The sequence below is a fragment of the Notothenia rossii genome (assembly GCF_949606895.1).
Source record: "Notothenia rossii genome assembly, chromosome: 8".
NCBI lineage: Eukaryota > Metazoa > Chordata > Actinopteri > Perciformes > Nototheniidae > Notothenia > Notothenia rossii.
Genome location: NC_136906.1, coordinates 33,511,006 through 33,526,715, shown reverse-complemented (window position 1 = coordinate 33,526,715; position 15,710 = coordinate 33,511,006). Strand labels below are relative to the sequence as shown.

Below are 15,710 nucleotides of genomic sequence, written 5' to 3'. Positions count from 1 at the left end.
ATTCAGCGTTCTGTGGTTACTCTACAAGTCATATCTGGTTGTACAAAATGTCCTCAGCAGACAGAGGTGGGAAGTAACTAAGTAGATTTACTCAAGTACTGTACTTAAGTACAATTTGGAGGTAGTTGTAGTTTACTTGAGTATTTCAATGTTGCACTTCAATTCAGAGGTATTTAGATGTATTTAATACCTTTAGTTACTTCACAGATGTGGATGAATGATGTGAAATATAATCAAGTGTTAAATCAGACTTTAGTTCCACCTGGAGTAAATTCACAAGCTACCCTGCAGTATACAAAGTCATTCAAACTAGCTGCACCTTTACCAGCTTTCAGAACACTTTCATGATCAATCATTATAAAACATATCATATCTATTATTCTGAAATGGACCAATCTGCACAATCACTACTTTTGGTACTTTAAATATATTTTGATTGCATGACTTTTACTTTTTACTGAGTATTCCTACACTCTGGTACTTCTACCTTTACTCCAGTACAAGATCGGAGTACTTCTCCAGCTCTGCCAGAAGATCTGATATACAGTATGTCATTGTAGCTGGACAGAAACCTCAGCATTTGCGTGACACTGCATGGAGCTGTCTCTTTGTATGTACACAAATGAACTAACATTTTCATTTAATTAAATAGAGGTTAATCATTTACCTTGTGGGTTAACATGAGTAAATAGTGGCCTCAAAATGCAGTTGCTAGCTGTATGGCTATACATATTGCTATTCGTGACTTTCTCCTCAGGGGTAAATCTAGACTGTTGGACAGATGTTTGGCCAGCAGAATCCCTTCCACCACTGCTGTGTGGGGTCCTCCAAACAGAACGATGCTGTATATAAAGACACTGCATGAAGTAAAATATATACTTTGTTATTTAAAGGTTTACTCTTTTCCTCAAACTGCCGACCACTGTCCTTTTTAGCTAAAGTAAAATGGTACATTTCTTAGGGAGGATTTTCAACCGCTAATGAATCCATATGTTTTGCTCTATTACCTTTACAACAGCAGATTGTTGTAATGGGAGTCAAAAGAAACCAGGGCCAGATTGACAAGAAGAAAAAATAGAATATCTCATTCTAATTGAAAGGGTTTTGTTATTTCTCTTTTTCAAGTCAGGATGATAGATCTAACCTTAGATCTCCAATGACCTCACACACTGTGCAGAGCAGCACAATGCATCTGTCTGTATCCAGCATCCAATATGTTAACTTGATGAAATGAAATCAAATAATGACCATGGTGAAAATGATAATGATAATAATAACTTTATTTACACTGGACCTTTCCTAACAAAGTACAAATTAATTACTTCAGAAACGCCAATAGTAAGCAGATGATGATGATGCTGATGATGATGATGATGATGATTGTAGTGATGATGGTGGCTCATGGCGATGTGATTGACAAATCTTTAGATTTGTGTGTAATCTATGAGCGAAATGCAATTAATTGCAACCACTTGGGTCTGCATCTCTTTGTATGTGCTAACACACACACACACACACACACACACACACACACACACACACACACACACACACACACACACACACACACACACACACACACACACACACACACACACACACACACACACACACACACACACACACACACACACACAGTCACTCACGCAGGAAGTCATTGTTCACGGTATAAATGTAGAGCCTATCATTAACCTACAACTCTTTGAGAGGCATATTATATCACACAAACACACACACATGCCATCATGTTCAAGCTAATCATGAGCCAGTGTTCGTTTATAATCAATCGCAGCCACCTGACACTAGCTGTAAATAAACAGACCTGTGTGTGTGTGTGTGTGTGTGTGTGTGTGTGTGTGTGTGTGTGTGTGTGTGTGTGTGTGTGTGTGTGTGTGTGTGTGTGTGTGTGTGTGTGTGTGTGTGTGTGTGTGTGTGTGTGTGTGTGTGTACTATCCATATGCCTGGTGTGGAATGGGAAGTAGAGAAGTAGACCCAAGATCTATCCATCACTTTAACCGTGCTGCAATTCACGTGCCGTGATTTGCCAATGTGTGTGTGTGTGTGTGTGTGTGTGTGTGTGTGTGTGTGTGTGTGTGTGTGTGTGTGTGTGTGTGTGTGTGTGTGTGTGTGTGTGTGTGTGTGTGTGTGTGTGTGTGTGTGTGTGTGTGTGTGAGTGTCTGTGTGTGTCACATCTGATTGGTTGTAATGTTTAACACATGGCGGTATAGGGAAGCTCAATTTTCCACCAACACACTTACACACAATTATGTTGAACGCTCTAATTTAAGAAATAAGGCGTCCACAACTGGTTTAGAGTTTGAGTGCCTTGCTCAAGAGCACCAGATGCTGACAGTTAGCAAGACAACGTCATGAGCATTCTGAGGACTTAAACCTACAGACTTCCAGTCAAACTCTTCTAACGCGCTTGCATTTACAACTCAACTTTAGGAAAATATTTTCCATTTCAATCACAGGCATTTTTTCCATATTTTCTTCACTTTGACAATCAAATTACAGTATACGCCTTAAGCTCTGCTTTTGGACTTTGCCCGCTCCATTAGGAAGTATATGTCTCTTTAGCTGTTTGATTCTTAACTGTGTCAAATCAACTAGTCCCTAGCCCTAGTAAATATTACAGTTATTTTGTTCACCAGTCGCTAACCCAAACCTTAGCAAGTGTAATGGTGACGTTGCTCACCAGCTGTTCTGTAACCCTAACCCTAGAAGGTGTAGCGGTGCGTTCACACCGCATCGTGTTACTCGCGCAAGTTTCTCCGTGGCTCTCAGTTGTGTTTACTCGCACCATTCAACTACTGTAGATGCTCTGACAAGGAGACAAGGCTTATCTCCATGTCGATACTATGCTTGACACCAACAACAACAAAACTAGCATATTCACCGTAAATTGTAATACACTTTTAAAAGTGGTGCTGAATTGACTACATACTGATACCAGTTAGTAAAAACGATGAATTAATGCTTTGACCTGTGTGCACACAAGACGGCAGGTGAATCATATTTTAAATGCATGTTTTTCTGAATAGAGAACGGATCAATCCTGCCTAAGCTAACGTTGTATCTGCTCCGTCCACACTCACAACAACGGCATACAGACAGGAATAAAGCAGCGACTGTATTCACCATGCCATAGACCAGGGGTGTCAAACTCAATTTCCTCCCGGGCCACATCAGCATTATGGTTGCACTCAAAGGGCCGGTTGTCATTTTAATTATATATAAATATACATATGTAAATATATAATATATATTAAATAATGTATTATATTACATTGTTGGCCCTGCATTGGATTATTATCAGTTCTGGTAATAACTTCCTAAATAACTACGTCGAAAGCAGAAGTCTAGGGCAAATAATTGAAAGTAAATATTCAACAATTACACCAATTGTATTGTATAATATATTTTTTGCAAGCTCTTGCGGGCCACATAAAATTAGGTCGCGGGCCGGATTTGGCCCCCGGGCCTTGAGCTTGACACGCCTGCCATAGACAGTCTGTGGTTTGTACATTTATAACTTTTCTCCAGTTTCTGAACAGATATGAGGAGCTGTGAGCTCTGTGTGCTGTAGCCCAGAGCCAAGGGCTGCTGTTTTGGTTTTCTGATTCAACGTCAGTGACGGCAGACAGAGTTTCTCACCACTGATTGGCTCTCACAAGACAGCGTCATGCAAATTTGATGCTCGAGGTTAAAAAAAATGGAACTCTCGTGAATGACGCGACTCACGTCTATCCGTGTCTTTGCATTTACTTGACATCAAGTGAAAACATTTTATCGCGACACACACAAAAATTGCATCGCGTCCAGTGTGAACGTACCCTAACAGCTACTTTGTTCATCAGCTAGTCTCTCACTGTCTGATACTGTTGTAGAGTTGTAACCCCCACACAAACCACCACTGTCTGCTGTTGTGGATGTCTCCACCATGCCTCTGTCCCGCTCCCTACTTTCTCCTCCTTTCATTCGTTCCCAGATGGACACATTGTCTTGGAGCTCGCCCTGTGGTCACATTTGACCTAGAGCTGCTGTGATTGGCCAAAAGGTCACACAGTCATCTTCTGAGCTTCTCATTGGTGGAGAGGTCATTGCATTGGCCTCCGTAGCTCCCACCCCTATCAATCACTGTCACCATGGCTTCTGTTAACACTTCTGTTATAAAAAAAGTCAGTGTTTGTGTGCCTGTGGTTCTGGGTCAGCCTGAAGGGCTTGCCTAGTTGTTCATTCATGATCCTTTCCTGTTTTGATACTTTTTTTCGAATTGAATCCAACAATGCAGAAACGATGAAGTGACTTGCACCCTCGCCCCGTCACCACTGCCCCCAGGAGGTTGGTTAAAATCTGCTGAAAGTGAAGGAGCAAGCTTCCGATAGCACTTTTGTTAATTCCGCAACACAGGTTACAACCAGCGGTCCACAGTCAATAACTGTCACTATTAGGTAGGTAGGTAGGTAGGTAGGTAGGTAGGTAGGTAGGTAGGTAGGATGAATGAATGAAGATTGGAATCTGTTTTAGCAGCGTAATGCTCATAGTTAGTAGAAGAAAATCCATTTCATTTCATGTTTGCAGCACAGTATCCTTGGATTTATGTCCGTATTGGGCGATTCATCATCAGCCTCATTTGAATTAAATCAGACAGAAGCAGAGCAAACTCGCTGCAGAGCGAGCAGAGACTCTTTTTCTGCATCAAGGGAATTAGGGGCTAATTATACTGGCGGCCTTCTGTCTGTGTGTACTGGGTGTGAGTGTATACAATTGTTCTGTATATGGGTGTGCCTACATACAGAAATGAGGGAACTGATGACATGTAATGTAACTGTGTTTAAGACCATATCCTGTCAGTTTGTGTTTCTCAAGAATTGTTTGTGTGGGTGAACGTTTTTCATGTACAACATAAACCAAAGCCTCGTCCCTTGGGTTGGGACCTCCCAAAAGCTCAAAATAAATATCTTCCGGATTACAAGATAACATTTGATTTACTTATTTCAAACATCACTTTAATCTTTCTACTTTGGACAGACTTTACTAGCATCACTTCTTCGTTTTCAATAGCTGTATCTAAAGGGGTCACGAGTAAAAAAGGCCCTCTGAAGGCATGGAGCTAAACTCATTCATTACAGAAAAAGAATACATCCAAATTAGCCTTCTGGTAGTGTAGGACAAAGGGAGGAAGAAGATGAGGACAATAAAAGACGGGAAGAGAAGGAGAGCGATGAGCAAGGAGGAAGGAAAAGACACCATTATTTAATCACTGCTCTGCTTTTAACACCGGAGCATCTGTACCAGGTCTTGATTGAAAACCTATTAGCAGATAAGATTCTTCCGGAGCACCTAAGGGGATATATGGACAATAAAACAATAAAAAACAACTTTCTTGTTCGTAAGAAACATGCAAAATGTGCTTTAAATGCCATTCAGAGATTATATAACTTTGACGACGTGCAAACAAGGCCGATATGTACTTGTATGATGTCAGAGATCAAAATATAACTCCATTAATTCCTGTACTGTCATTTCCACAAAGAAGCATGAAATGAAATGAACTGGTGGTCTGCGGTGCACGCCACCTCCTCCTGTGTGTACTGGTTACTATCTAGGGAGCAGGAGAAACTAACTTATGCACTGAGTTATTTATTTTAATTTTGTTGTCCCTATCCCCTCAGGCGCTCCGTTGGGCCCTGTAATGTAAAGGCCCGGACACACCAGGCCGAAATCAGCCGTTTTCGTTAGTCGGACGACGAAGCGTGCCCTGTCGCCCAAACTCAATTTGGTGTGTCCCGCACCGTCGGCCGTGACATGCCTTATTTGGCCTTTCATTGCCGACGCACAAAGAAATCACTCTGATTGGCTGTTCAGCTCGCGAATCAGTGCATGAGAAGCGAAACGGTTGCTTATGAATGTCTTCCATAAGCAACACTCCAATGGCTGATAGCTCCAGTACCGCACAAAACATGTTTTCGATGGACGAGAGTGAAAACGGAACGCACACGCTATTTGTTGTTTGTTTCTATCCATGGATGTATAATAAGAACTGGATACAGCGTGGGAGGCGGGGCCTCATTCATTCCTATGAGAGTTGCTCATTGGCGCATGATGATAAAATGGCCCAACTTTTGAGAGAGCGAAACGTCACAGATTGCCTGGCATGCCTGAGAAGTACCCGTATGTGCGCTCATAGCGCATGCGCAACTTTAACCAAAATGTTCGTTCACACATCAAGCACTTCAATTTGCGTACACGTAACAGTATCGCACGTTCATAACTGTGGTGTTATTGTATATATGTGTGTGTTAGCCAATAGGAGTGAAGCCTTACGGGCACGGTTCAGTGACGTCATAGGGAGACGACATGTTAGGGTAACGGAGCATGTGAGCTAGGTGTGTGCTAGCATGTGAGCTACCAATAAAGAGACACGTAATTGTGACAGTTGAACTCACGTGTATTATTGAACAACACGACATGGTGTCAGAAGTCCTGTCGACAGTACGTGGAGTGTGACCGGGAAAAAGTATTGTTTGGAGCCAATTGACGGTGAAAAGGGAAGAAAGAGGACATGGCAGACGAGAATGCTAACGGAGATGCAGCGCGACCCGCGGCGGGACCGAGTGCTACGTTTAGCATCCAGCCACCGGAGCCTTTCGACTTTTCAAGACCGCAGGAATGGGCCAAATGGATACGGCGGTTCGAGAGATTTCGCCTGGCAAGTAATCTGAACAGTAGCTCAGAAGAGAATCAAGTCAACACATTGATATACTGCATGGGAGATGAAGCAGATGATATTTTACGTGGATTGACTCTCACAGCGGCTCAGATAGACACTTACCAAGGTATGCGGGATGGCTTTCAAGGCTTCTTCGTTGTCAAGAAAAATGTCATATATGAGCGGGCAAAGTTTAATATGCGCAGACAGGGAGAAGGTGAACCAGTGGACTCGTTCGTCACAGCTCTATATGCACTAGCGGAGCATTGTAGCTACGGCGTGCTACATGATGAACTCATTCGAGACAGGCTTGTTGTCGGATTGACGGATAAGCGGCTGTCTGAACCGATGCAACTGGACTCAGACCTTACCTTGGGAAAAGCTATTACCATGGCTCGGCAGAGTGAAGAGGTGAAACGGCAACAATCTTCTCTGCGAGGTGACGATAGAACTGAGGCATGTGACGCTAAATCAGTGGACAGAGTGTTTGAGAGCAGTAGCAAATATGCTAAAAACAAAGCTCAATCTGCTAATAGCTATAAGCCAAGCCACAATACAACAAGGGTAATGATGCAAATTGTTATAACTGTGGTTGTTCTCCTTCACATGTAAAGACTGAGTGTCCAGCCAAGGATGTAAAATGCCATGCATGTGGGAAAATGGGACATTATATGCGTGAGTATAAAGCAGCTAAAAGCGTGCATGAGATTAATGAAGAAGAGGAAAACTTGCTCTTCGGCAGCATTGAGGCCGACAATGATCCGTGGATGGCAGACATTGACATTAACAACAAAAGTGTGCAGTTCAAAATTGACACTGGGGCTGATGTTACAGTCATTCCTCACTCCGTGTTTAAGGAGGTCTATAAGCACAAAGCTCCACCAGCTCTTCAAAAGCCAAGGAAGCCACTTTGGGGTCCAGGGAAAAATCCTTTAGACGTAGTGGGCTTTGCTAGTATGCTGCTGAAGAAAGGAGAGAGAGAACTTATGGAGGATGTGTATGTCATTCGACGCTTGCAAACAGCATTGCTCGGGAGGCCTGCCAGTGTAGCGCTGAAGCTAGTGGCACGACTAGACAACATCACTATGGACACGCTAAAGACTAATTACCCAAAAGTATGCAGCGGTCTTGGAGAGGTGCTGCAGCCATATGCCATTAAGCTGAAACCAGGGGCTCAACCGTTTTCTCTGAAGACACCTAGAAGGATTCCACTGCCACTGATGGACAAAGTCAAAGAGGAACTGTCCCGCATGGAAGACCTGGGGGTGATCAGCAGAGTTGAGGAGCCTACAGATTGGTGCGCTGGCATGGTGGTGGCGCCTAAAAAGACAGGGGCTGTTCGCATATGTGTGGATCTAACTAAACTGAACGAGTCTGTGTGTCGAGAAAAGTACATTCTACCTTCAGTGGAAGAAACACTGGGAAAGCTGGCTGGAGCCAAAATATTCAGCAAGTTGGATGCAAACATGGGGTTTTGGCAAATACCTTTAACAAAAGGCTCAGCCAAGTACACAACGTTCATCACACCCTTTGGCCGATACCACTTCAATCGGCTACCTTTCGGCATAGCCTCAGCCCCTGAGCATTTCCAAAACAGGATGACAACTGAGGTAACCGAGGGACTAGACGGGGTTGTCTGTCACATGGACGATGTACTGGTGTGGGGCCAAACACAGGAGGAGCATGACGCTTGTCTGTATGCTGTGCTGGAGAAGATCCAAAAGGCAGGAATCACCTTGAATGTGGAAAAGTGCGACATATCCAAACAGGAGGTGACATACCTGGGCCATGTGATCACTGCTATTGGCATTAAAACAGACTCGAGCAAGACAGAGGCGGTAAAAAAAATGGAAGAGCCGAAAAATGTGAGCGAGCTGAGGAGCTTTCTAGGCATGGTCAACCAGCTGGGGAAGTACATACCGCAGCTAGCAGAGCGAGACAAGCCACTTCGAGACCTGCTCTCTAAAAAAAAAACTGCTGGCTGTGGGGCATCGATCAGGCCAGAGCCTTCCAAGATCTGAAAGACTATCTGATATCTCCACCTGTGCTAGCCATGTATGACACAAACAGAGAAACCAAGGTCTCAGCAGATGCATCATCATACGGCTTGGGGAGTGTGCTTCTGCAGAAATGGGAAGAGGATTGGAGACCGGTAGCCTATATGTCACGTTCTCTCACACAGACGGAGCAGAGATACGGACAGGTAGCAAAGGAAGCTTTAGGCTTAACCTGGGCTTGTGAAAGGTTTCGCAACTTTCTCATCGGTAGACACTTTGAGCTGGAAACGGATCATAAACCTCTACTGAGTCTCCTGGGGTCTCAGGCATTGGATGCGCTTCCCCCACGGATTCAACGTTTCCGGATGCGCCTGATGCGTTATTCCTACTCAATCACACATGTGCCAGGGAAAAGCCTGTGGACGGCTGATACACTGTCACGTGCACCTGTGAAAAGAGACTCCACACTGTCACGGTGCGTGAAACAAGCAGGACCCAAATGCAGATATAAACTGAAACTTCCTTTATTTCAAGGCTATGATATATATGTACAATGACAAACAGAACACTCACCGCAGAACTAGTCAGGGAACAAGACGAACCGACCAAGACAGATAGACAACCCAGAACTTAAATACACACAAGACTCAATCACACAACAAGACACAGGTGAGGAGGGAGGAGAAAACACAGGGGCCCAGGTGAACATAATCAGACAATTAGACCCACCAGGGAAACTAATGACAAGAGGAAAACACAGGGAAAAGGACCAGACAATAACCCAAAGGAAAACATGACATGGAAAACCGCAAAAACACCCAAACCTACAAAACTATAAACGTGACATAACATGAGAATCGTGACACACACCAGATGAAAAAGAGTTCCTCGAGAGCACGAATATCTATGTGGACATGATTATCGATAGTTTGCCAGCAAGCACGGCTTACCTGGAAGAGCTAAAAGAGCAGTTGGCAAAGGACAGTGTGTGTGGAAGAGTCATGCAGCTGTGTGAAGAGAAATGGCCAGCACACAGCAACAGCGAACCAGCCATAAAGTTATATTGGGCGGGAAAAGCGTTCATAACTGTAAAGGACGGACTACTGTTAAAGGGGGACAGACTCGTCATCCCCGCAACAATGAGAAATGATGTGCTCGCCAGACTACATGAAGGTCACCAAGGAGTGGTGAAGTGTAGGGAGCGTGCCCGACAGTCTGTAAGGTGGCCAGGGCTAAGTCAGCAGCTGAATGAGTTGGTTCTCAACTGCCGGACATGCAGCAAGGAGAGACAGAACCCCAAAGAGCCGCTGATGCCAACACAATACCCAGGCCGACCATGGCAGAAACTGGGTGCCGACTTGTTTATGCTGGGAAGCAAGTCATATCTGCTGGTAGTGGATTATGCATCAAGGTATGTGGAAATGGCTTTGCTGACACCCACAAGATCAACAGATGTAATCCACCATCTCAAATCCATCTTTGCACGACATGGTATCCCTGAGACGCTGGTCACAGACAACGGGCCGCAGTTCTCAGGAAGGGCATTTGAAGAGTTTGCAGAGTCATATGGATTTAAACACGTCACCAGCAGCCCGAAATATCCACAGAGCAACGGTGAGGCAGAACGGGCTGTAAAGACTGTAAAGAGTCTCCTTAAGAAAGCAGCAGACCCATATCTGGCTCTGCTGGCTTACAGAACCACCCCACTACAAAACGTGTATAGCCCTGCGCAACTACTCATGGGGAAGAGGCTTCGCACGACGGTGCCAACATTGCCAGAGCTGCTGGATCCTGCTCTTCCCGACGCCGAGGCTGTAGTTATGCGAGAAAGAGAGAGGAGAATAAAGGATGCACAGCGGTACAACCTGCGTCATCGAGTGAGAAGTCTCGAGAGGTTTGCACCGGGAAAAGAGTTTTGGGTCACGGATCAGAAGGCGAGTGGAACGGTTATGGGAAGTCACAACACGCCGCGTTCCTACATTCTTGAGGGACCTCATGGGACAGTCCGGCGTAATCGCCATCATCTAATCCCCATGTACTCCTCGTCAGAGCAGAGCGACATGGATGCAGCTGAGCAGCATTCAGGAGGTGTTCCAGAGCAGCGTGTTGCAGAACCTCCGGAGCCCGGTGTTCAAGATCTGCCACCTACCCCGAGAACCAGGTCTGGGAGAGCCGTGGTGAGACCGGCTGGTTGGACTTGTAAACAACCAGAAGCCTAAGAGATATTATATAGAGTCTTATAAGAGAGTAACAAAAACTGGTTATTATTAATGTTTTGCATTAATGTTGTGTAATACACAAAATATCATAGGGTTCCATTTAGTTCATGAAGGTCTGGAGTTAACTGTTATTTTATATCTCTGGTTCAGATAGGAACAGACCTTCCACCCTACAGAGGCAGAATAATCCTCTAAGGTCTGTGGAGTCAATGGCAGTCTACCCATTGATTCATAAAAAGGGAGATGTGGTGTTATTGTATATATGTGTGTGTGTTAGCCAATAGGAGTGAAGCCTTACGGGCACGGTTCAGTGACGTCATAGGGAGACGACATGTTAGGGTAACGGAGCATGTGAGCTAGGTGTGTGCTAGCATGTGAGCTACCAATAAAGAGACACGTAATTGTGACAGTTGAACTCACGTGTATTATTGAACAACACGACAATAACAGCAGGGTAATGATTTGTTATTATGATGGATTTGATATTAACGAGGCGGCAGCTAGCAGCTAGTGGCTAGCTAGTAATTATGCTAATGTGTATATATATATATATATATATATATATATATATATATATATATATATATATATATAGTGCAATACGCTTCTTAGTGCAATAAGAAGCTACAGGGACGTTAATCTAACGTCGGTAATATTAACTTTATTTAATACAACACTTAGGGTACAAGATTTAATCATACAGCCCATGTAGTATGATAATGAATTACAGCAAACATGTGCAATATATCCATTATTACAGCTCCGTGGGATGGCAGTAAGACGATATGGGTCCGTTCTTATTGTGCATCCATGGGTAAAGATAAACGCAACTCACATTGGTTTCTCAAACAGCATCTCTGTAAACTACGTGTATTCACCGAATTTCCCTTTCTGCCTTTAACGGCTCGTTGTATCTCCAATAGCTCCAGCCCCCAGCCTCCCTGTGAGCACAGTGTGCTCTGATTGGTCGGGACACGTAACATGAACGTGCCGGGCGGCGCGGTCCCGTGGGTTAGATGCGTGTTCATAATGCAGAGGGGAATAACTCTCAGAATAACGTTATTAGCACATTATTACAACTTGAGGAACGCATGTTTTTAATAGGGGCTATACAAGTGTTCATACTGGGTAGTTTATTTAGTTTAAAAAAAAATATCCAACAATTTACAGACCACTCTTTCCCCATGTAAGTCAATGGGAAAAAGTGTTTCCGGGCCTGGCAACCAAACGGAAGTATACACAAGTTATTGAGCCGTTTCCGCTCTACATCCTGAACTCCTCCCTTCGATGCAATGCACTTCCGTTTTGGCGGACTGGGTTTGTTTTGCTAGCTAGCTCCGTTGTGCCGACAAAGCATTGATATCGCAGAGACAAAGAGGATATAACAATTACAACATGAAGAAAAGTGGTTCGGGAACTACGTGTGCGGTAGTTGGTTGCAATCACTCGAGAAAGCACCTGAACGAGTGGTTAGATAGAGAGTGCTACGACCACAAACCAGCTACGAAGAGGCAATGTCCATGCGCTCCATTGTTGACATTTTTTCGCAAGCCTGATACCGACTCGGAATCAAGGACCTGGCTGAAGGCATTGAATTTAAAGAAACCACCCCGCAACGTTTTTGTTTGTTCCTATCACTTTGTTGACCAAAAACCAACCAAGGATAATCCTTTCCCAGCGTTGTGGTTGGGGTACAATCGCCCTCCCCAGCCAAAGAGACGTCAACTCACCCAGCGGACCACTGCCTCCCCCCAGATAAAGAAACGCAGACTTGAAGCTGAGGGTAAGTTCAGCAACTTTAGCTATGAAGCTGACAATACTGTTAATTATGAATAAGTTGTCATACACTAACATTGCTACCGGTATTTTGCTAAGGCAGTTGATTGTTTTGGAGATGGGACAAACAATGCCCAGGACGGCTACTTCATTAATTGTGTGTGTGTGTGTGTGTGTGTGTGTGTGTGTGTGTGTGTGTGTGTGTGTGTGTGTGTGTGTGTGTGTGTGTGTGTGTGTGTGTGTGTGTGTGTGTGTGTGTGTGTGTGTGTGTGTGTGTCTGCCTGCCTGCCTGCCTGCCTGCCTGCCTGCCTGCCTGCGTGCGTGCGTGCGTGCGTGCGTGCGTGCGTGCGTGCGTGCGTGCGTGCGTGTAGATAGATAGATAGATAGATAGATAGATAGATACTTTATTGATCCCCAAATGCCTGCCTGGACTCTATGCCTGCATTAATTTAGCTCCATCCATGTTTTCTCTTCCCCTTTTTAGATGCTCCTGAAACCTGTCAGCCTGCCTGTGAGACTGAGCCTGCTACACCAACATTTCAAGATGCCCAGACCCAATGGGAGGATCCGTCACATATTGACCACACATACTCTTCAACAACACAGTCTGTTAAAATAGACAAGGCCACACAGTGCGAGGCAGAAATGGGTCCTACTGTGACTAGCACCACGGTCATTGATGATGCTAGGTCCCGGCTGTATACAGGAGTGCGTATGGTTCAATTCTTCACCCTGGTGACGGTGTTGTTGCCTTTCAGTAAGCCATCAATTACCCTCCCTGTTGTTGACCAAATCCTTATGACCTTGATGAAGCTAAAACTAAACCTAATATTAGGAGATATTGCTCACCGCTTCAATGTGTCTACATCAATGGCAAGCATTGTGATTAGTCACTGGATTGACGTGATGGGTGAACAGTTCAAAGTCCTGATCCCCTGGCTTCCAAGAGAGACAATTCGTGCCACCATGCCCTTGTCGTTTCAGAGGAACTACCCTCGAACCACCTGCATCATTGACTGTGCCGAAAGTGCCATGCAGAGAGCCACAAACCACGACTCAAGGAGTGACACTTTCAGCCAGTACAAATCACGCAACACTGTGAAATATCTTGTCACTGTGGCCCCTAATGGGCTAATCATGTTTATATCTGACGCCTATGCTGGCAGAAGCAGCGATAAGTTTATCACCATGGACAGTGGGTTTCTAGACTATCTGAGGGCTGGTGATGAGGTCATGGCGGACCGTGGGTTCACCATTCGAGACTTGCTTGATGAGAGAAGGGTCAGTTTGAACATCCCTGCTTTCACCTACAGGCGCAATCAGTTGACCAATGAGGAGACGACACGCACCAGGCGAGTAGCCAATGACCGCATACACGTGGAAAGAGCAATCCAGAGACTGAAGGTCTTTAAGATTTTATCCCAGACCGTTCCCATCAGCATGGCACCGAAGCTGGACAACATCTTAACCATCTGTGCTGGCCTAGTTAACCTGAAGAGTCCACTGATCAGAGTGCCTCGTGAGGTTTAGAATCTTGCCTCGTGTCCCTGTCTACCAACACCCAGCCATGTTGTTCATTAAATACAGATAAACACAACAAATACTGCATGCATTGTATTTTTTAATATTATATATGAATATTTTCATAGTGATGTAATTGTGTGGGCTGCTTTTATATTTTAATTTGTAATACCTGTTAGGATTAAACATGTGATCTTTCTTGTTGAAGCCATTTCTTTAGTTTCCTCTCAACAATTAATTAATTCAGTGTTATTTATGTACAGTATGAGCTTAATATGAATGATGAACTGTGTTAAAAGAAATTGTAGCACTCTAAGGAACATATGAAATGCAATAATGCAATAACAGTGCAATAATGAAATTAAATTACATCAAACTTTATTTTCACTCAAACAGTACAGGCACATATGATATATTGCACAGCATAAAGAGATCATGTAAATTGTGCATTATGTAAACAACAGACAACTGTTGGCTCCTGTGGGCATGACCTAAATAAGGCAGTTTATTTTGGTTTTAAAATGCTGAGATATTTACTGCAGAACTGTAACCTTCCCTCAACAAAATCGTCAACAATTTTCGGGAGCATATGGGCAAAGTAGAATGTGCGCAGCCTTATGATATGCCTTCAGACTGTCCATTGCTTTTCCATCTATTGCCATGGATTGAACGAAGTAGGAGCAAATTTTGCTGTACGTTATGCTGGGCCACGTCGTCATGTTATCCTCCCAGTTTTGCACTGAATTCGGGTGGGGGAGAGTAACGCCATCTCCAGTCAAAGAAGTAGAATCGTGTTCCCAAGCTAGCATCACTGTTAGCATCGAAATCGCTGTGTTTACACCAGTGCCCGTCTGACTGTTTACACCGGTTTACACCGACAGACGCTGTGCAAAAGACTTCCGGCGGAAATGAAGTGCATTTGTGTAGGGTTATGGCGCTACCCGTGGTTTGTCGCGTAAACTTGTCTATAGTACCGCCGTTTGGCCAGCACGAATATTTTCATCTGAGCCCAGCGCACTTCCTGGGGGCTTTTTTGTATCACGTCGACTGTTCTTCTTCTCTGTCTTCCGGTTGTTGCCTCTTTTGAATGACGAATACACACTACCGCCGCCTGCTGGTAAGGAGAGTTATTGCCACTCACGCATGCGCAGTTCTTTTGTTCAAACTCTTATGACAAATTAGAAAAATATGACCAGAACTTCCAGTTGTTGAAGTAATGTGTAATGTAAACTGAGAAGATAGAAATAGATCTTGCTGAAGTGACAGATGTCCAGCTCTTTTTTGGTCCTTTGAACTGACAGATGTTGTATCTGTTGCAAAGCACATCCTGAAATGTGTTGAATGTGCATTAAATGACAAACAGAGGGTTTTACAGACCACAACGTAAAGTGTGCTGTGTGTACAGCCATCTACATGGTACCAAAGCATAGTATGGATGTGAACAAGATAGTGAAGGCCTAGCAATATGGCAAACAGGAAACC

The 15,710-nt window shown here is 44.2% G+C and overlaps 1 protein-coding gene across 1 annotated transcript; it reads left to right on the top strand.

Moving 5' to 3' along the window:
• Positions 1-12,226: 12,226 nt before the first annotated feature.
• On the top strand, positions 12,227-15,270 carry LOC307016100 (uncharacterized protein). Its single transcript, XM_079645135.1, has 2 exons — positions 12,227-12,714; positions 13,192-15,270. The coding sequence occupies exons 1-2, from the start codon at positions 12,327-12,329 to the stop codon at positions 14,235-14,237; spliced, it is 1,434 nt and encodes a 477-aa protein (XP_079501261.1). The 5' UTR covers positions 12,227-12,326; the 3' UTR covers positions 14,238-15,270.
• The last annotated feature ends 440 nt before the right edge of the window (positions 15,271-15,710 follow it).

Bases quoted from the DNA above. Each gene is read 5' to 3' on its own strand.
- LOC307016100 (XM_079645135.1), top strand. From the start codon at position 12,327: ATGAAGAAAAGTGGTTCGGGAACTACGTGTGCGGTAGTTGGTTGCAAT. The intron at 12,715-13,191 runs GTAAGTTCAGCA...TCCCCTTTTTAG, and splicing joins ACGCAGACTTGAAGCTGAGG to ATGCTCCTGAAACCTGTCAG.